At 37.9% G+C, this 22,931-nt stretch overlaps 1 protein-coding gene across 1 annotated transcript; it reads left to right on the plus strand.

Moving 5' to 3' along the window:
• The first annotated feature begins 414 nt into the window (after positions 1–414).
• Positions 415–22,652, plus strand: LOC111795243 (auxin transport protein BIG-like). The gene is made up of 14 exons (XM_023677548.1): positions 415–880; positions 1,360–1,466; positions 2,900–3,068; positions 3,160–9,260; positions 9,433–10,050; positions 10,135–10,315; positions 11,236–11,470; positions 11,556–16,121; positions 16,196–16,418; positions 16,681–17,073; positions 17,276–17,419; positions 19,374–20,399; positions 20,814–21,314; positions 21,438–22,652. The coding sequence occupies exons 1-14, from the start codon at positions 592–594 to the stop codon at positions 22,230–22,232; spliced, it is 15,348 nt and encodes a 5,115-aa protein (XP_023533316.1). The 5' UTR covers positions 415–591; the 3' UTR covers positions 22,233–22,652.
• Positions 22,653–22,931: the final 279 nt, after the last annotated feature.

Raw genomic sequence — 22,931 nt, forward strand, 5'->3', positions numbered from 1 at the left:
AAACCTTTTAAATCTAAAATGAATTATTTTTTTTAAATTTTTTATCTAATATATCATAAAACATTTGAAATTAACAAATAAAATTGAATTTTGTATTTAATAAAGGTGTGTATTTAATATATTATAAAAAACATTATATTTAAAAATATTTTGAGATTAATATTTGATTGATAATTAGGCATGATAAAACAAAACTTGGAGGCTTACATACAAGTTGCCACGTCAGATGAAGGACAACGCAAGTCATCTTGACAACTGACAAGTGGAAGTGGCCACTAGAAAAACAGCGTTTCATATTATTTATTTATTTATAAATATCTGTATTATTAACANAAAAAAAAAAAAAAAAAAAAAAAAAAAAAAAAAAAAAAAAAAAAATCTCCGGTGGAGTATTTTCTCTTCCCTTTCAATCGACCGCCTTAAGAGCAACATTTTGTTATAAACCCCCTCTCGTTTTCTTGACACTCTCAAAACCCCTCTTCTTTTACTATTTATAATCAAACGCACATCCTTTTTTTCTCTTTTCTTCTTCTTCTTCTTCTTCTCCAAGTTTCTACTTCTGATCGTCCTGGCCTTTGGGCGCCACTGCCCATGGCGGAGCAGAGTCTCGTCAAACTCGTAGACACTCTCTTCCTTGATGATTCCAGCAGCAGCGCCAATATTAAGGACCCTTCATCTTCCTCCGATATTCTCCAGCTTCTTATTCGCTCCGATGATTCTTCGATCAAACTTGGCCTTCGTCAATTCTATTTAATTCTCAACGCTGGTCTTCGGGACCTAGGCGACGGGAAGCTTGCTTTTCAGTCGTGGACCGATCCTCAGATCCAAGCTGTTTGCTCAATTGCTCATGCAATTACTTCTGCTTCTCGATCCCTCACCGGTACGCTTTGCTTCACTCCCGAGCTTTTCTCGATTGAGAAATATGTGTTTTCGGTCTCTGTTTTGTTTTGGACGCCTTCTGGTTTTCGTTTTTTTTTTTTTTTTTTTTTTNTTTTTTTTTTTTTTTTTTTTTTTTTTTTTTTTTTATGTGCTTTTGGATTACTCGGGCAATGTTATGAACGTAATGTGTTGAGTATTTTGATTTTGTGAGGACTGGAAACTTAGTTGGATTGGAATTGAAGTGCTTTTCACTCTAACTTTTTTTTTTTTTTTTTTTTNTTTTTTTTTTTTTTTTTTTTTTTTTTTTTTTTTTTTTTTAATGAAATCTACGAATGTGTAAATTGAGTAAGCAATTTGCTACTATATGAGTTGGAAATTTATTAAAAATTAATTTGCGGCTTTCCTTATTGATTCACGGTTTCGGTTAGTGACATGGTATTCAACTAATGCATGTTGTCTTTGGTGCATTTACCTCGACAGTGAATCAAGCTGAAGCTATTGTTGTTGCGGTTATTAAAAAATCACTCGAGTTGGTTTTCTGTTACTTGGAGAAATCAGAGTTTAAGGGCGATGACTTTAGTATTCAGGTTTGTTTCTTCCTGATAGTTTCTAAATTACGTGGGAGGGGTACATCTTTGCGTTTTCATACTCACCCCCACACAAATTCTATAGGAGGCCTCTGTCTCCCTCTCTGGAACTAAATCTTGAAGCCTGCTTTGTTTGTGCTTAGATGTATTGTCAAGTCATATTTGCATCATATTTTTAGTCCTCTTTATTCTATAGAAGTTATTTGTTATGTACTCTCATGTTGACTGCGTCAGAATATTAGAATGTTCCTCCCGATGTCATATTTCTCAGTCTTGATGAAACTTGTTATTTTTTATCATCATTATTAGGTAAAATCTTAAATTTTGTTTTTGTTACTGTGTCTACTTAGTTTTGAACTTCAAAAAGTCCAGTTACATGCCGAAAAATGTTAGAGTGCGACTCCATTAGATAAAATTTGGAGAAGATGGTCTGATTTGACATCCGGATGGACTTATTACAAATGAATGATTAGATTCAATTAGGGCTGAATTAAATTTTGAATTGGTGATTGGGCTAGATTATTCGGTTGGATGGGTTAAAATTAAGACTAAAGTGTATAGTTGCATCAAACTCACTGCCAGTTTATTACTCGTAAAAAAATGTATCTAATGGAACAAAAGAAAAACATCTGTACATGGATTTAAAACAGNAATTTTATCATTCCCAAGGGCTTCTAAGCAATGTTGACATAAATCTCAATGGAGATATCAACGTTTATGTTTATTTTGAGTAAAAGCTTTGGAACTGTGGAAGTTGATACGTATGATTTGACTTAATTTATGGAACTGTTAAAAGTTGTTTTTATAAAATGTTATTTTTAACACTGACAACATCCATGAATAAGAGATTATATCAATGTAAAATTAAATAAACTAGAAAAATAAAATTTACAAAAAGAGTGAAAGAGGGAAGTATAAAAATAGGGCGAGAGAATATCAATAGAGAGAAATGTTGGGAAAATATATATATTTTAATAGCTATTTTTGAGGTTTAAATATGAGCTAGTCTTACTTTCAAAAAGTTGGTTGACGTACCTTGGCAATGAGGTTGTGACTTGAGAACAGAAAAACCACGTCGAGTTTGAGATGACGTAGCAATAGTTGAAGAGTTGAGAGGGTGTATCAACAATTGACCTTTTTTGTTTATTTTATTTTCTGATCACATTTTCCTTCCCATCACAATCAACATTTTGCTGATATTTTCATGACATAGTACACAATAATAACTCTCATTTTGATATTGACCGTCTTGATTTATGAAAGCTTACTTCATATTCATTCGTGTGCATTAATTTTAAGATTTATATTACGTATTAACAAACTTCTTATTTTTAGTCTTGGTTTTTTTGTTTTCATTCTTCTTCTTGATATTTCAACTTACATGTATATATATTTTTTGTATTATATAAAGAACCATTTGGCATCTTCTGCAGAATAATATGTTACTGTTTATGGAAACAATTTTGGCTGATGGGATGGATAAAGTATCAGACTATGCTCAGCTTTGTGCCAAGAACGAACTTATCGACTTGTTAAAATCTACTGGTGGAGACTGTGATGCTACTATTGAGTTCCACAATGACGTTGAATGTGGTTTTACAGGTAACTATGAAATTTTAAATGATTTTCCTTATGCATTAATATTAGGTTTTCCTCACTAAAGTTGTGTTTGTTTTTTCTTGTATTGTTTTAGGAGGAGTCTGTTGTTCCAGAGAAGAAAAACAGGCAAGTAGGCTTTTAATGACAATAGCTGCTGAATGCGTGCAAGTTGCTCAGCTGACCTCTGAATCTGGATTCAGGGAACCTACATCCCTTGAAGACATGAACAAGTTGGTTTTCCGTTGCCAACATTGGGCAGTTGCACATTTGGCATGCATTCAACGTTTGATTTTGATCTGTAAAGATTTGGTAATACTCACAGATGCACTTGATGAGAAGACAGGAAGTACAAGTTTTCGAAAGAGACTGTCATGTAGTTTGAGGATATTAAAGCTTCTCACTGAACTCTCAAAGAAATTTCCATATATTGAATATGATGCTAAACTGATGGAAGCAGTTGCATTCTTTGCCAACTCATTGCCTTGCTTGTTTGGACTATGTTTTGAGTTTGCAAATAGTCATGCAATGGTTGAAGGTAGTTTTGAGGGCACCATTTTGTTACTCCTAGAAGAATTTTTGGAGCTACTTCAGGTTGTATTTCGCAACAGCTATGTTTGTGTGAACATCCAAACATGTATAGTGTCTTCCATATTGGATAATTTGAGTTCTTCAGTTTGGCAGTATGATACATCTATCGCAAACCTGAAGCCTCCCCTGGTTTATTTTCCTCGAAGTGTTATGGTTATAATAAAACTGATTCAAGATCTCAAGGGGCATAAATATCATGCCTTAAGTCTTAAAGATCTTGAAATGCATCACACGCGCTCTACTGCTGATTTATCAGTGGACATGCCTAAATGCTATGCTTGTTTGGAGATTGTTCCTTTGCATAAGAATTATACAGTTGAAGAAATTTTGGGAATGATATTCCCTCAATCAAAACAATGGATGGATGATTTGATGCATCTCCTCTTCTTTCTTTATTCTGAAGGAGTGAGATTAAGACCAAAAATAGAGCGATCATTATCCAGTTGCATGAAGAGCAGTAGCACGGTTGAACAGGAAACTGCTATTTGTCATGAAGACGAAGCTCTATTTGGGGACCTCTTCTCTGAGAGTGGCCGCTCCGTTGGTTCTGTAGATGGATATGACTTGCAGAATCTTGCTGTCAATTCTGCCTCCAGCTTTTGTAATCTGCCTCTCCAAGCTGCTAAAGAACTGTTGAGCTTTATGAAGCTATGCATCTTCTCTTCTGAATGGAATGCATCTGTTTTTGCTGATGGTTGCAGCAAACTTAATCAGAACCATATTGATATATTACTTTCCTTGCTAAACTGTGAGGGGTGCTGTTCTGATGACAAGGCTTCTGCTAGTTGTCTACCTGAACATGCTGAGAAGAAATTCGGCCACATCCATGAAATTTGTTACAGGTTGTTGCATGGTCTTCTCACATGCCATGCATTGCCTGATTCCCTTGAGGAGTACCTTGTGAAGAAAATTTTGAATGCTGAAAATGGTAACTTTGTTTACAATGATCAGACCCTAAGCTTACTGGCCCACACACTTTTCCGTAGAACTGGTGTTGCTGGGTCACAGTTGAGGACCCAAATATACAGGCAATTTGTGGAATTTATCAGTGAGAAGTCCAAAACTATTTCCTTCAAATATTCCAGCCTCCAGGAATTTATTGGGACTCTGCCCTCTGTCTTTCATATTGAAATTCTTCTTGTGGCATTTCACTTATCTTCTGAAGGAGAAAAGATGGAAATTTCAAGCTTAGTTGTTTCTTCCATTAGGGCAATTGATGCTCCGTCCACATTTTCTAGCTGTACAGAATTGTCAATGTGGGGTCTACTGGTTTCAAGGTTGATTGTAGTACTTCGCCACATTGTTTTTCACCCTCATACATGTTCCTCTTCGTTGCTTTTTGATTTTCGATCCAAGTTGAGGGATGCTCCTGCATTTGCCTCCAGTTTGCCTTACACGTTGAATGATCATTTATCATCTTGGGGAGCAAATGTTGCTAAGAATATAATTGGTTCATCCGTGGATTCCAAGCCCCACTTTAATAGCTTGATCAACCAATTGATTGACATTTCTTCATTTCCTGATTCACTACACAAGCATGATTTGACAATAGAATATCCGTGGTTCAATCCCAGTGATATCTTTTCTAGATTCTCATGGATTTTGGGGTTCTGGAATGGTAAACAAGCTGTTACGGTAGAAGACCTTATAATTGAAAGATATATTTTTGTTCTTTGCTGGGATTTTCCTTCCGTGAATGCTTTGACACATGTGTGCCCATTATGGAGCGACCCAGAGACGCTGGACATTTCTAATACAACGTGCTTCTTTTACTTCACTAACTTACTTCTAGATCATAGTGATGTTATTGTCAAGAGCATGACGTTTCCTCAAGTTGTGATTGGTTTGCTTCGGCATTTGCATAGTGGGAGTATGCTGGAGGACTTTAAAGCACTGGGCTGGAATTTTTTAAGAAACGGAGCTTGGCTATCTCTAATTCTTTCCTTCCTCAATGTAGGAATATGGAGATACTGCAATAAGAATATGGTTTCTACAGTGGGCTCTTTCTCGACAGATACCACAGTGACAGATAATGAGCATGCCAAGTTTGCTGAAAGCATATTTTCCTCGGTGATTACCGATAACCAAATTTCAATTTTAATCAGGGAGCTGTCAGCTGTATTGTGCATGTATTTACAAGTTCATCAGAAAGCTTTTGTTGCTACTCTTAGTAGTAGACAGGATCATGATGCTGAGTTTTCCCCTCTCTTGCTCTTTAAACATTCTGAATTTGATAAATCTGTGCAGAACAAGATCCTTGAGAACTATGGCACAACTTCTTCCTTGCTGGAGTCTGTTTTTAACCTCATGTCTAGGTTGGACGAAATGGTGGACAAAAGAGCCCTTGGGTTCTTATCAAGGGCCTCTTGGGAATCGATGTTTCATGGTTTTCCCTCTCATTTGGAAACTTCCAGTGGAATTCTGCTTTCTTGTGTCCTTAGCATAGGGAGGATTATTTCTGTTTTAGCTGGGCTTCTGAAGATGGTAGATGTTAAACGTAATATCGTTTTGGAGACTGAGGTAATTCATGGGATTCTGGATTCACTAATGACTATAAAATTTGACAAGACCTTTGAAAGTGTTCATGGGTTGTGTGAAGATATGTATCAGAGTTTGAATGCGGAATTGGTAGGATCTGCTTATGGGGATCTGTTTCTGTTGAAACAACTTGAGGGGTACCTAAGACACATAAATACAAATGGGGCGAGTGATAGCACTATTCATGAGTGGGTAATTGTTAAGGCTATAGATGTCTTGGACAGCATCCGGAAAGATGTTTCGAAGTCTTCTTTATTCCAATTTTATCTTGGTGTTGAAGATGTATCTGAGCAGGTTAGGGAGCTTTATGCATTACAACGTGGTAATTTATTGGTTCTTCTGGACTCCTTAGACAATTGCTGCTCCGAATTAGTTAATTTGAAGGTTCTTGGTTTCTTTGTTGAACTCTTGTCTGGAGATCCAGGCTCCAAGCTTAAACAGAAAATACAAAATAAATTCCTTAGTATGGATTTGCTTTGCCTGTCAAAATGGTTGGAGAAGAGGATTTTTGGCTTATTGGAGGAAGATTCAAGTGGAGTCAATGTGAAAGGATCTTCTATTTCTCTTAGAGAGTCATCCATGAGTTTTGTATTTTGTCTCATATCATCACCCTCAGAACCTTTGGCACTTCAACTGCAGAGTCACATCTTTGAGGCTGCACTAGTATCCCTTGATATGGCATTTTTACGATTTGATATCAATGTTGCCAAGGCCTATTTCCATTTTGTTGTTCAGCTATTGAAAGGGGAGAAATCAATGAAATTACTTTTGGAGAGAATTCTCATATTGACGGAGAAATTGGTTGGTGAAGAGCGCCTTCTTCCAGGGCTGAGGTACCTCTTTAGTTTTCTTGAAATGATCTTGATTGAGAGTGGATCTGGTAAGAATGTTATTGAGAAACTCTCCGGAAAACCCCTATCGAGGTATGCACCTGAAGTTGGACCTCTTTCTTCTAAGTCATTTGGGTCTAGGAAGAACTCGGAGACATTGGTTCTTTCTTCCAATCAAGAAGAGGGACCTGGATCTTTTGAATGTGATGCAACTTCTGCCGAGGAAGATGAGGATGATGGAACTTCCGATGGTGAGGTAGCTAGTCTAGACAAGGACGAGGAGGAGGACACAAACAGCGAAAGGGCACTTGCTTCAAAAGTCTGCACATTTACATCCAGTGGCAGCAATTTCATGGAACAACACTGGTACTTTTGTTATACATGTGATCTGACTGTCTCAAAGGGATGTTGTTCTGTGTGTGCAAAAGTCTGTCATCATGGTCATCGTGTTGTTTATTCCCGCTCCAGTCGCTTCTTTTGTGACTGTGGTGCTGGGGGTGTTAGGGGCAGCAGTTGCCAATGTTTAAAACCTCGCAAGTTTACTGGACATGGTAGTGCCCCTGCACATGGTGCCAGTCACTTCCAGTGCTTCTTGCCCTTCTCTGAGGAGGGAGAGCAACTTCCTGAAAGTGAATCTGATCTGGAAGATGATGTGGTTACAGACACCGATAAATGCCTCAGAGCTTCTGTTCCTAGAGAGCTTCTGGACGGAGTTCCTGTTTTACTTGAGAAACTAGATGTTGAAGGAAGGATGCTCAAGCTTTGCTCTTGTTTATTGCCTTGTATAACTAACCAAAGGGACCCAGACCTTTCAAAAGACAAAAAAATTATTCTGGGTAAAGATAAGGTGCTATCATATGGGCTTGATCTCTTGCAATTGAAAAAGGCATATAAAGGTGGGTCATTGGACCTTAAGATTAAGGCAGAATATGCAAATGCCAAGGAGCTTAAATCACATCTAGCTAGTGGATCTCTTGTGAAATCTTTGCTCAGTGTCAGCGTTAGAGGTCGTCTTGCTGTTGGTGAAGGTGATAAAGTGTCTATTTTTGATGTTAGGCAGTTAATAGAACAGACCACAGCTGCACTCATGACGGCAGACAAGACTAATGTTAAGCCACTCTCCAAAAATGTCGTTCGTTTTGAAATTGTACATCTTACTTTTAATCCCACAGTAGAGAACTATCTTGCTGTGGCCGGCTACGAAGATTGCCAAGTTTTGACTTTGAACCATCGTGGCGAAGTCATTGACCGTCTTGCTATTGAACTAGCTCTGCAAGGTGCTCATATTAAACGCATGGAATGGGTTCCAGGGTCTCAAGTCCAACTAATGGTGGTTACAAACAGGTTTGTCAAAATATACGATCTATCCCTGGATAATATCAGTCCAATGCACTACTTCACGTTGCCAGATGACATGGTAGTTGATGCTACACTGTTCACAGCTTCACAGGGAAGGGTCTTTCTTATTGTTCTTTCAGAAAATGGTAGGATATTCAGACTTGAGTTGTCAGCGCTTGGAAATGTTGGAGTTACACCCTTGAAGGAGATCATTCACGTCCAGGGCAGAGAAATGACTGCAAAGGGATTGTCATTGTACTTTTCTTCATGTTACAAATTATTATTTCTTGCATATGCAGATGGCACCACATTGGTTGGTCAGTTAAGCCCTGATGCAACAAAATTGACTGAGATATCAGTTATATATGAAGAGGAACAAGACGGAAAAGTTCGGCCTGCTGGATTACACCGTTGGAAGGAGTTGTTTGCTGACAGTGGCTTATTTTTTTGCTTTTCAAGTGGCAAATCTAATTCTGCTTTGGCTGTATCTATGGGGGCTCATGAGATTTATGCTCAAAACTTGAGACATGCGGGTGGTTCATCCTCGCAATTAGTTGGCATAGATGTATATAAGCCTTTATCCAAAGATAAAACACACTGTCTTGTTTTGCATGATGATGGCAGCCTTCAAATATACACACATACCGCAGTTGGAGTGGATGCTAGTGCAAATGCAACTGCAGAAAAAATCAAAAAGTTGGGTTCTGGCATTCTCAATAACAAGGCTTATGCCAGTACAAATCCAGAATTCCCGCTTGATTTTTTTGAGAAAACTGTTTGCATCTCCGCAGATGTGAGATTGGGAGGTGACGCCATTCGAAATGGTGATTCTGAAGGAGCTAAACAGAGTTTGGCATCTGAGGATGGTTTTCTTGAGAGTCCTAGTTCTTCAGGTTTCAAGGTATTGTTCCTTGCACATAAGTATGCATTTTATTGTCCACTTGCTTATTTTAATTCTTAATCAATGAAACTTAGGATAGGAATTTTATTTTTTTCCCTCCTGTTGCTTTGATAGAGTTCTATAATTTTTTAAATCATTTGGGATGACATTTTATGTCCTTTTCCCTACTCAGATCACTGTCTCTAACTCCAATCCTGATATTGTTATGGTTGGATGCCGCATTAATGTTGGTAATACGTCCCCAAACCATATACCTTCAGAGATAACTATTTTCCAAAGAGTCATAAAATTAGATGAGGGAATGCGATCTTGGTACGATATACCATTTACTGTTGCTGAGTCTCTCCTTGCTGATGAAGAATTCACTATAACTGTTGGACCAGCATTCAATGGTACTGCACTTCCTAGGATAGACAATCTCGAAGTGTATGGTCGAGCAAAAGATGAATTTGGTTGGAAAGAAAAACTGGATGTTGTTCTGGACATGGAGGCACGTGCACTTGGTTCCAATTCCTTGCTTGCCAGAACTGGAAAAAAGAGGCGATCCATGCAATGTGCTCCTATTCAACAGCAGGTGTTAGCAGATGGTATGAAGGTCTTGTCTAGTTATTATTTGCTTCGTAGATCACAAGGATGCCCAAAACTTGATGTTATAGATCAGGAGCTGAGTAAACTGAAGTGCAAGCAATTACTAGAAACGATATATGAAAGTGATCGGGAGCCCTTGTTGCAATCTGCTGCTTGTCGTGTCCTGCAAGCCATCTTCCCTAGAAAAGAGATATACTATCAAGTAATCATTTAAATGGCGATGTTTTACTTATATTGTGACAAATTCTTTTGAACTTACTCTGAAATCCCCCCCTCTCGTAATTAGGTGAAGGACACCATGCGTCTTACTGGTGTGGTGAAATCAACATCTGTGCTTTCCTCTAGGCTTGGCGTTGGTGGTGCTGCAAGTGGATGGATTATTGAAGAATTTACATCTCAAATGCGCGCAGTTTCTAAGATTTCCCTGCATCGTAGATCTAATTTGGCTTGTTTTCTGGAAATGAATGGTAATTGTACTTTGTTTTACTTGGTTCAGATTTTTCGATAATTCGAGTTGTAGAAACTTTTTTTGAAGTTTCAAATCAATGATCAGCACAGATGGGTTGTGAAGTGAGATGGATTACAATCTAGATCACTATTTTCTGCTTAAAATCAAACTAAACCGAGAACCCTGGATGGGAGTTATTCTTAGCACCATTTGCACTTATAATTGCTACTATTTTTAATCATTATCTTTAAATCCATAGCGTGGTCATGTTTTCTGTTCAGTTTATCATTGGTCACTTAGATGGAAAAGTATAAAATACCATGGCTGAGTTATCAATATCAGTTTTCTGTATTAACCTCTTATTTTCCTACCTGTCCTTTGTATGGTGAATGAATCTATATTTTCAATAGCAATCTAGCATAGTTCAACTAATTTAGGGTTATACCTTTGTCCAAGAGATCAAAGGTTTGAATCCCCTCACCACAATATGTTGTTGGACTAATATATATATATAGACTGGTTTAATTTTTTTTGAATATTTAAATGTGTTAGGATTCTATCAGAATGGTCTTTATTTTGTTATCACATATTTTAGTTAGTCTTACTTGCTAGGTGAGCTGATAGATGGCAGTTTAAGCAAAAATTTATACCCAGGAAAGGGGCTAACTAATCAGTCTTACCATGATTTTGCAAATCTTTGCTCCATGCTGACAACCATGTTCAACCAATGGCATATCTATTCGCAGGCTTTGAATTATTTTTCTTTTTAGAGCATGGGACCTCCATTGCATCTTCCTTTGAAAATATTGTAAAGTAGATCGATATAATATTTTATGTGCATTGTTAAATTGTTTAATAGTTCCTTGATTTGATTAGCAAGCATAATATTTGTCTTTTATATTTTTTATGGTCACCTTATTGTTAGTATCACTGATTTAGGTTCTCAAGTGGTGGATGAACTCATGCAAATTCTGTGGGGAATTTTGGATTTGGAGCAGCCCAACGCTCAGACATTGAACAACATTGTTATTTCTTCTGTTGAACTTATTTATTGTTATGCTGAGTGCCTGGCATTGCATGGTCCTGACACTGGCAGACGCTCTGTTGCACCTGCTGTTGTGTTACTTAAGAAACTTCTGTTTTCCTCCAGTGAGGCTGTTCAGACTGCAAGCAGGTTTTATTTGTTTAATTTTGTTCTTATTCTTCAATTTTATTCTAAGGTATTTACTTAATATTCTATCCTTCCCTTTTCTTTTCAGCTTGGCTATATCTTCAAGGTTGCTTCAGGTCCCATTTCCAAAGCAAACAATGTTAGCTACTGATGATTGTGCTGATATTCCATTATCTGCACCTACATCCACTGAAACAACTGGTACCAATCCCCAGGTCATGATTGAAGAAGACTCTATTGCTTCCACTATTCAATATTGTTGTGATGGTTGCTCCACAGTTCCTATACTGAGGCAACGGTGGCATTGTACAATCTGTCCCGATTTTGATTTATGCGAGTCATGTTATGAGGTACTTGATGCAGACAGACTTCCTTCACCACATTCTAGAGATCATCCTATGACTGCCATCCCAATTGAAGTGGAATCACTGGGAGATGGAAATGAATATCACTTTTCAACAGAAGATATGAATGATTCAAGCTTAACATCAGCAAGACCAGATATTAGCGTGAAGAATCCAGTGTCATCAATTCATGTCTTGGAGCCAGCTGATTCTGGGGATTTTTCTGCCTCAGTGACTAATCCAGTTTCAATATCAGCTTCTAAACAAACTGTTAATTCCTTGCTTCTCTCTGAGCTCCTTGAACAGTTAAAAGGATGGATGGAGACAACATCAGGTGTTCAGGCTGTTCCTGTTATGCAGCTTTTCTACAGATTATCGTCCACTATGGGCGGACCTTTTATGAACAGCTCGAAATCTGAAAACTTGGACTTGGAAAGATTAATTAAATGGTTTTTGGATGAGATTAATCTCAACAAACCCTTTGAAGCAAAAAGCCGTTCTTCTTTTGGGGAAGTTGCAATTCTTGTTTTCATGTTCTTCACCTTGATGCTAAGAAACTGGCACCAACCTGGTAGTGATGGTCCAGTTGCCAAGCCCAGTACTACTGCTGATACACACGACAAGAATTCAACCCAGGTTGCACCATCTACTTCAGTTACTGCACAGCCATCTGTGGATGATCAAGAAAAAAGTGACTTTACCTCACAACTACTCCGTGCTTGCAGTTCCATTAGACAACAATCTTTTGTAAATTATCTTTTGGATGTGTTGAAGCAGCTGGTGCATGTCTTTAAGTCATCCACAATAGAATCTGACTGTGGACATAGTTTTAATAATGGTTCTGGATGTGGAGCTCTGCTAACAGTTCGTAAGGATCTGCCGGCTGGAAATTTCTCTCCATTTTTTTCAGATTCTTATGCGAAAGCACACCGTACGGATCTTTTTGTAGACTATCAGAGGCTCTTATTAGAAAATGCTTTTCGTCTTGTATATACATTGGTTCGACCAGAAAAATATGACAAGACATTGGAGAAGGAGAAGGAGAAGGAGAAGGTTTATAAGATTTATAGCAACAAGGATTTGAAGTTGGATATCTACCGGGATGTTCTTTGCAGTTATATTAACAACCCCAATACTAGCTTTGTTAGAAGGTATGCTAGAAGGCTTTTCCTCCACATTTGCGGCAGCAAAAGTCACTATTACAGTATTCGGGACTCTTGGCAGTTTTCAACTGAAGTAAAGAAACTTTTCAATTACATAAATAAGGCTGGTGGTTTCCAAAATCCAATGTCATATGAGAGAAGCGTAAAGATAGTGAAATGCCTAACAACTATGGCTGAAGTAGCTGCTGCAAGGCCTCGAAATTGGCAGAAATACTGTTTACAACACGGAGATGTACTACCATTTTTGCTGAATGGAGTTTTCTACTTTGGGGAGGAGTCTGTCATTCAGACTCTCAAACTGTTGAATCTCGCCTTCTATACAGGAAAAGATACTGGCCATTCTGTACAAAAATCTGAAGCTGGAGATACTGGGACAAGTATTAATAAATCTTGTACACAAACTGTGGATTCTAGAAAGAAAAGAAAAGGTGAAGATGGAAATGATTCTGCCTTGGAAAAGTCCTGTTTGGATATGGAGACCATGGTGAATATCTTTGTTGATAAGGGTAACAATGTTTTGAGCAATTTTATTGATTGCTTTCTTCTTGAATGGAATTCAAGTTCTGTCCGGGCAGAGGCCAAGGGTGTTGTTTGTGGTATTTGGCATCATGGAAAGCAGACATTTAAAGAAACTCTATTGATGTCTCTCTTGCAAAAAGTTAAAAGTCTTCCTATGTATGGTCTGAACATTGCGGAATATTCAGAACTGGTCACATGGTTGCTGGGAAAAGTTCCTGATGTTGGTTCTAAGCAGCAGAGTTCTGAACTTCTGGACCGATGCTTGACCTCTGATGTAATTCGATCAATTTATGAGACACTTCACTCACAAAATGAGCTGTTAGCTAATCATCCAAATTCACGCATATACAATACTTTAAGTGGTTTAGTTGAGTTTGATGGTTACTATCTAGAGAGTGAACCTTGTGCCGCTTGCAGTTCTCCTGAGATGCCTTACAGCAGGATGAAACTTGAGAGTCTTAAATCTGAAACAAAATTCACTGACAACCGCATCATTGTCAAATGTACAGGGAGTTACACAATTCAAACTGTTATAATGAATGTTCACGATGCTCGGAAGTCCAAATCTGTGAAAGTTTTGAATCTATACTACAATAATCGACCTGTGGCTGACTTGTCAGAGTTGAAAAATAATTGGTCTTTGTGGAAGCGTGCAAAAAGTTGCCATCTTGCATTCAATCAGACTGAGCTAAAAGTAGAGTTTCCCATTCCAATCACTGCATGTAATTTCATGATTGAGCTGGATTCATTCTATGAAAATCTTCAGGCTTTGTCCCTTGAACCTTTGCAATGCCCTCGATGCAGTCGTCCAGTCACTGATAGGTATGGACTATGCAACAATTGCCATGAAAATGCATATCAATGTCGGCAATGCCGGAACATAAATTATGAGAACCTTGACTCTTTCTTATGCAATGAGTGTGGATACAGCAAATATGGAAGATTTGAATTTAATTTTATGGCAAAGCCAAGTTTTACATTTGATAATATGGAGAGTGATGATGATATGAAGAGAGGTTTAGCTGCAATAGAATCTGAATCAGAAAACGCTCACAGGAGATATCAGCAACTCTTAGGCTTCAAGAAACCCCTACTAAAAATTGTTTCAAGCATTGGTGAGAATGAAATGGACTCACAACAGAAGGATTCTGTTCAGCAAATGATGGTCTCACTTCCAGGACCGTCGTGCAAAATTAATCGTAAAATTGCGCTCCTGGGGGTTTTATATGGTGAAAAATGCAAAACAGCCTTTGATTCTGTCAGTAAAAGTGTCCAGACGCTTCAAGGTCTTCGTCGGGTTTTAATGACATATTTGCACCAGAAACATACTGATGATGGGTTTCCAGCTTCAAGATTTGTGATTTCTAGATCTCCTAATAACTGCTATGGTTGTGCGACTACTTTTGTCACTCGGTGTCTTGAGATATTGCAAGTGTTATCAAAGCATCATTGTTCCAAGAAGCAACTCATTAGTCTGGGTATATTATCTGAGCTTTTTGAGAATAATATTCATCATGGGCCCAAAACTGCTCGAATACAAGCTAGGTCAGTTCTTTGTTCTTTTTCTGAGGGGGATGTAGATGCAGTGAGTGGGCTGAATAATCTCATCCAAAAGAAAGTCATGTATTGCCTTGAACACCATCGTTCTATGGACATTGCATTGGCAACTCGAGAGGAGTTATCACTGCTCTCAGAAGTCTGTTCTTTGGCTGATGAGTTCTGGGAAGCTAGATTGCGACTTGTCTTCCAGCTATTGTTTTCATCCATTAAGTCGGGTGCCAAACATCCAGCAATTTCTGAGCACATTATTCTTCCATGTCTGAGGATCATATCTCAAGCCTGTACTCCGCCTAAATCTGATACGGTAGACAAGGAGCAGAGGATGGGAAAACCGACATCTGTTTCACAAAACAAGGATGAAACCACTACGAATATATCTGGATCTTTCAGTGGTCCTGTTAGTGGGAGTAAGTCTGCACCTGAATCACTTGAACATAATTGGGACTCTTCTCATAGGGCTCAGGATATTCAATTGCTGAGTTATGCAGAATGGGAAAAGGGAGCATCATATCTTGACTTTGTTAGAAGGCAATACAAAGTGTCTCAGGTGTTCAAAGGTACAGTTCAAAGATCTCGGACACAAAAAAGTGACTATTTATCCCTGAAGTATGCACTTAAGTGGAAGCGGGTTGTATGTAGAAATGCTAAGAGTGACTTGTCAGCTTTTGAGCTAGGGTCATGGGTAACAGAACTTGTGCTATGTGCCTGTTCCCAATCTATAAGATCAGAAATGTGTATGCTGATAAGTTTGCTTTGTGCTCAAAGTTCATCAAGACAATTTCGACTATTGGATTTACTGGTGTCTCTTTTGCCGGCAACTCTTTCTGCTGGCGAGAGTGCTGCTGAATATTTTGAATTACTTTTCAAGATGGTAGAATCAGAAGATGCACGCTTGTTTTTGACTGTACGAGGGTGTTTACGTACAATTTGTCAATTAATTTCCCAAGAAGTGGGCAATGTGGAGTCTCTGGAGAGAAGCCTTCGTATCGATATTTCCCAGGGATTTATTCTTCACAAGCTCATAGAGCTCCTTGGGAAATTTCTAGAGATCCCTAATATTAGATCAAGGTATAACTTCTTCCTTAAGCATCTGTTTTCAGGCTACTTCTGTTTAAGCTTATTTAGTTTGATCTTGTTGCTAGATTCATGTGGGATAATCTACTCTCTGAAGTTCTTGAGGCTCTCATTGTGATTCGTGGCTTGGTAGTACAGAAGACAAAATTGATTAGTGATTGTAACCGGCTTCTGAAAGATCTCTTGGACAGCCTTCTGCTGGAAAGCAATGATAACAAGAGGCAATTTATTCGAGCCTGCATTTCTGGTTTGCAAATCCATGGGGAGGAAAGAAAAGGGCGGACTTGTTTGGTATGATAAATTTGCTCTGAGTACTAGTCAGTCAATAAAGTCCCAGTCCCTCATAGATTGCTCTGTTCCTTCGGAAATTTTAATTTTACCGGAGTAAAGTGAAGAGATCACTTCCTTTTATATATATATATATATATATATATATAGATATATATCTTTATATATTTTAAAAAAAGTTATACCCTTACCCTTTCCAGTTCATCTATTTTTTTGCTTGAAGTGGTATGTAGATTGGCAGCTTAGTTTAAAATATTATGTGCAGTTTATTCAAGAGCAGCTCTGCAATCTGATCTCCCCCAAAAAACCGGAGCCAGTGTATCTCATGGTTCTAAACAAGGCACACACGCAAGAAGAATTCATGAGGGGATCCATGACAAAGAATCCTTATTCCAGCGCTGAGATTGGTCCATTAATGCGTGATGTCAAAAATAAAATTTGTCATCAATTGGAGCTACTTAGTTTTCTTGAAGATGATTACGGCATGGAGTTGCTAGTTGCTGGAAATATAATTTCTCTTGATTTGAGCATTGCACTAGTCTATGAGCAAGTGTGGAAGAAGTCTAACCAATCTTCAAGTGCCATATCTAATAGTGCATTAATATCTACCATCTCTGCAAGAGACCCTCCTCCTATGACAGTGACTTACCGGCTTCAGGTTTGTTTCAATAATCGATGTGTAGATGGTTGGAATATGCTTTTTTAGGATTATGTTTACCTCATGTTTCTTATTGCCTCTATGGGAATCCTTATGTTAATGTTATATGTTGAAGAATTCATAAAATATGGATTAGATAAGTTTGTAGGTGAACTCCCTTTTAATACCACTAACTTTCTTGGGGATTGGATAAAATATGCAGGGGCTAGATGGTGAAGCAACGGAACCTATGATTAAGGAATTGGAGGAGGACAGAGAGGAATCGCAAGATCCAGAGTTGGAATTTGCTATAGCAGGGGCAGTGCGTGAGTATGGAGGACTGGAAATAGTGTTGCGCATGATCCAGGTGTGTGGAGCAGACCCTTAATCCGCTCTTTATTTTGTTTTCATACCTTGTTTATTAAGTCTTCTAGTTTTACCAAAAATTCTATCGTAGTAATGTACTTTAAGGGTCTGTTTTGGTCTTTTGAAGTTTTCAATATTCTATTTTAGTCCTTAATCACATATAAAATAATAGTGGGTCACAGCAAGTTTCAAGACAGCTCGAAGTCTTGATCAAATATTTACCATAAAGTTAACTACAAGGGCTAAAATAGTTTTTCACTCCGGAATATTAAAATAAAATCTTTGAAAGATAAAAGTATTAAAATAAAACGTCAATGGAGTAAGTGTCAAAGTTGAAGTGTCTAAATAAGATTTAAATGTACTAATTTCCTGATAAGTGTTCTTATTGATTTAATAACTGCTATTTCAACCCATTGAACCTAAACTTATGGCTTAAAATTTGGGTTTTAAAATTGTAATGTTGCTTCGATTTTTACCCCAATCTACTTTTTTCCTTTTCTATTCCCCTTCCAATTGGTGATCCACCTAATACAGTATCACAGAATTTTTTGTGTTTCACTCTTTTATGACTGCTAGGGCATAATAAACCCGCAATTTTCATTTTTTTTTTCTTTAATATCCTTTTTTGAAGTTTCACTAGAAAAATTCTCAGTTATCTGTACATGCATGGTAAAGTTCACTTTTCGTTCACCAACCACACAGAGTCATGAATCTTTGTTACAAAAAAATCTCATTTCTTCGTGGAGTTCTCTTTCTTTTAAATTTTCTTTTTAGTATAAATCATTCCTTTTCTAGTTAGAATGCCGTTCTATAATTTCCTTTGAAATTTACACTTGATGAATGCTTCAGTTTTCTAGTAGAAAAACCATTTCTAAAGAAAATGTGTTAAATTAAGATAATGAAAAAAGATTTCATGCCTTTCCCTTACCTGACCCTAAAGAGGATATCCCCTAGGTGCTAAATGAGTGAACGATATTTAAAAATGGAAATGACTTCTGAACACACATTTGATGATGGATCTGCTGTATCGTAGTATTAGGTGGTCAAACTTCGCTTTCTTTAAAGGAACTTTTTAGTTTGCCTTGGCAGCTGTAATGAATGTGGCCTGCTATTGATAACAATACCTTAAGTGTATTGGTTTGGTGGAATGTTTTAGTGCCTTCTGAAAAACTAATGGTATAGTATTTGAAAGCTTATAGAGACAAGAAAAAAAAGAAAAAAAAAGCTTTTTGTTTTTGCTTTTTTGTGAAGAAGGTTTTTGAAAAATGTTAAAAATATGATTTTTATAATTAAATTTTACTGCAACTCATGAGTTGAAGCTTTTAGGCCAAGTGGTGATTTAACATAGTCTTAGAGCAAGTAGTTTTGTGTTTAAATTCTTATAATATCATCTCAGTCATCATTAATAACCACTTGTTCAGCTTTATATTAATTTTCAAGTCCATAAGTGGAGGAAAGTGTTTGAGAATATAAATTAATAATTAAATTAATTTTAACCCATCGACTGAAGTTGTTGAGTTTGGTTATATTGAATTTAATATTTTATGAAGCTCTAACGTCCCCTCTTCATGTGAGCTTGGAAATTTGCACTGACCCAATGAATGGTTTTCAATATTAGTTGGGGAAGAATTTTATATTTCAATGTTTACGGGTAATTAAAATATGCTGCTAATTAGCATATTAATTGTGCAAGAAAAATTATTTGTTTCATGTAGAATTCAGTTTCAAACTCTATTTACTAAATCCCATTTTTTATTTGGACGCTGAACTCTAGTGGTATATTCAAGGTTCAGCTCCTTACTTTGTTCGATTGTGTGTCTACTATATTCAGTTGTATGGTCTTTCTATGCTATTCTGATGTGGGATAATTGGAGTTGAGCTGTCGGTTCTTTTTCAATTTAAAGTCGATTAAACCTTTTTTCCTGGTCTTACTGTAACTTCTTTATTTGAACCAGCGTATATGGGATAATTTCAAGTCAAACCAAGAGCAATTGGTGGCAGTTCTTAATCTTCTTATGCTTTGTTGCAAAATAAGAGAGAACAGGCGTGCTTTATTGAGGCTTGGAGCTCTTGGATTACTTCTAGAAACAGCAAGGCGTGCCTTCGCTGTGGACGCCATGGAGTCAGCTGAAGGCATTCTTTTGATTGTGGAGAGTCTAACAATTGAAGCAAATGAAAGTGAAAGTATTAGCATTGGACAGAGTTCTCTTACCGTCTCCAGCGAACAAACCGGAACTGGTGAACAGGCCAAAAAAATTGTTCTCATGTTCCTGGAGAGATTATCTCATCCTTTTGGTTCCAAGAAATCAAACAAACAGCAGAGGAACACTGAAATGGTTGCTAGAATCTTGCCTTACTTGACCTATGGTGAATCTGCTGCTATGGATGCACTTATCCAACATTTTACTCCATACCTGAATGATTGGGAAGAATTTGATCGATTACAGAAACAGTATGAAGACAATCCTCAGGATAAAAGCATCTCTGAGCAAGCTGCCAAGCAGAGATTTACTGTGGAAAATTTCGTTAGAGTCTCGGAGTCACTGAAGACAAGTTCCTGTGGGGAGAGACTGAAGGATATTATTTTGGAACAGGGCATCACTGGCCTTGCAGTTAAGCATCTGAGAGATAGTTTTGCTGTTGCAGGGCAGGCTGGCTTCAGATCTAGTATGGAATGGGCATTCGCCTTGAAACGTCCATCCATTCCGCTTATACTGTCTATGCTAAGGGGTTTGTCAATGGGGCATTTGGCTACACAGAGGTGTATTGATGAAGGAAGGATCTTACCTGTGCTTCATGCACTGGAAAGAGTTCCGGGTGAGAATGAGATTGGGGCAAGGGCTGAAAACTTGTTAGATACCCTCTCTAACAAGGAGGGAAATGGAGATGGATTCTTGGAGGATAAAGTGCGGATGTTAAGGCATGCCAGAAGGGATGAAATGAGGCGGCTTGCTTTGAAGAACAGAGAAGATATACTAGAGGTACTGTCTCATAGTTCATGATTTAAGAACTGTTGACCTAGTATTTTTTTAATGTGTTTCCTTATACTTGCATTTACGTACATTATGTTTAGCTTCACTATTTTTTCTGTTTCTGTGTTGATTACACGTTGTTGTAGAGTTTTATACTTTTAGAAATCAATTTCAAATCGAATTTCCTTCTCCAATAGAATTTTCATTGGAATGACACAGCATGCAAAAGATTTAAAACTCTTTTCTCGTCAAAATGTCTTGAACATTGAAAATGAATTGGTAACATGTTTGGGAGTGGGAAGTTGATGCAACATGAATTTTTCTGGCTTTGCATTGTCTGAAGTGTGCTTGGATATTATTTTTGGCCTGTTCCCAGTGTATGTTTTTCATGCTTTTATATATTCCGTGGTTTCGATAATGCAGAAACTTGGGATGCGACAAGTTGCTTCAGATGGTGTTGAACGGATCATTGTTTCTCAGTCAGCTCTTGAAGGTTTGGAAGATGTAAAGGAAGAGGAAGATGGGTTGGCTTGCATGGTGTGCAGAGAGGGCTATAGTTTGAGGCCTTCTGACTTGCTGGGGGTTTATTCTTTCAGCAAGAGGGTTAACCTTGGTGTTGGGACCTCTGGAAGTAATCGTGGGGAGTGCGTTTATACGACTGTGAGTTATTTCAATATAATTCATTATCAGTGCCATCAAGAGGCCAAAAGAACAGACGCTGGTTTGAAAATCCCAAAGAAAGAATGGGAAGGAGCAACACTCAGGAACAACGAATCCCTCTGCAATTCCTTGTTCCCCGTGAGAGGTCCGTCTGTCCCATTGGCACAGTATATCCGATATGTTGACCAGCATTGGGACAACCTAAATGCTCTTGGTCGTGCTGATGGAAACCGACTTCGGCTCTTGACATATGATATTGTTCTGGTATGTTTATTGCCTGTTGTCAGTTTGTGAATTGTTTTAAGTTCACTTAGAAACTTTTCCTTTCCTGGATTAGCTTTTCTACCTTCTAATGAGTTATCTGTATTTATGTTTTTTGTCATGTAGATGTTGGCTCGATTTGCTACCGGAGCATCATTTAGTGCTGAAAGCAGGGGTGGGGGAAGAGAAAGCAATTCCCGGTTCCTTCCTTTTATGATTCAAATGGCTCGTCACCTACTGGATCAAGGGAGCCCATCTCAACGTTCTTCGATGGCTAAATCTGTTTCAACCTATTTATCCTCGTCCACTGTAGATTCGCGACCATTATCTCCAGGACCACAACCTTCAGCAGCAACTGAAGAAACTGTTCAGTTTATGATGGTGAACTCACTTCTTTCTGAGTCTTATGAATCCTGGTTGCTGCATCGACGTGCATTCCTACAGCGTGGAATATTCCATGCATACATGCAGCATACTCATAGCCAATCCACCAGTCGCTCATCGGTGAGTAGTAGTAACCCAAACACGGAAGCAGAAGAAGCCAACGATTTGTTAACTACTATTAGGCCAATGCTCGTCTACACTGGCCTGATTCAGCAACTGCAACATTTCTTCAAGGTCAAAAAATCGGCAAGTATTGCATCTTCTGCAACAGAAGGAACATCTGCCACCACAACGGAAGAGGAAAGCGAAACCCGAAACCTTGAGGGTTGGGAGGTGGTGATGAAAGAGCGACTTGATAACGTAAGGGAAATGATGGGGTTCTCCAAGGAGTTACTAACATGGCTCGATGAAATGAACTTGGCCAGCGATCTGCAGGAGGCATTTGATGTAATCGGAGTTTTGGCTGATGTCTTGTCCGGCGGAATAAGCCGCTGTGAAGACTTTGTACATGCTGCAATCAATACCGGAAGAGGCTAGTGATACCGACCAACCAGGGGTTCCAGGGGTTGCTGTGGAGCTGAGCTTTGTTACATGGCAACACTAATATATGGAAATGGAAGTTCGACGTTGTGGACATTATGGACTCTTTGAATTATGAATTTTCATACACATTCAGCCCCCTGGTAATCAAATATTACATTTTTACTCCCCAATATTTTTGGTATGTTGCTGTGACCCAATTTTGATTATTCGAGAGACATCAGGATCGTAAACACGATCATATAGAGTAGAGTCGAGTAGACATATAGAGTAGAGAGTAGACGAGTAGTTTCTTTAATTATTGATTTGAATAGGCAAGTATATGTGTCACTTCTTAAATTATTGATCGGAGATTTAAGCCATGTCACTTCAAGAGAGGGATTGAGCAAGTTAGTTTATCTGTCGGTTATTATTATTTCGAATCCTAACAATTTTCCAGTGGATATTGAATCTTCAAATTTCTAGAATGGTAATTAGTTCCAATTTTCCCTAGTGGATATTGAATCCTCAAATTTCTAGAATGGTAATTAGTTCCAATTTTCCAGTGGATATTGAATCCTCAAATTTCTAGAATGGTAATTAGTTCCAATTTGCTAAGTTATGCTCTAGAATGGTAATTAGTTCCAATTTGCTAAGTCATGCTCAAATTGACTTGACTGACATCAATTGTAATATCACATAAATTGTAGTGAATAT

Source organism: Cucurbita pepo, chromosome LG01, assembly GCF_002806865.2.
Source record: "Cucurbita pepo subsp. pepo cultivar mu-cu-16 chromosome LG01, ASM280686v2, whole genome shotgun sequence".
NCBI lineage: Eukaryota > Viridiplantae > Streptophyta > Magnoliopsida > Cucurbitales > Cucurbitaceae > Cucurbita > Cucurbita pepo.

Coding starts and splice junctions, on each gene's coding strand:
- LOC111795243 (XM_023677548.1), top strand. CDS start 592: ATGGCGGAGCAGAGTCTCGTCAAACTCGTAGACACTCTCTTCCTTGAT. Junction 17,074..17,275: donor CAGTGACTTACCGGCTTCAG/GTTTGTTTCAAT, acceptor TAAAATATGCAG/GGGCTAGATGGTGAAGCAAC. Junction 17,420..19,373: donor TAGTGTTGCGCATGATCCAG/GTGTGTGGAGCA, acceptor TATTTGAACCAG/CGTATATGGGATAATTTCAA.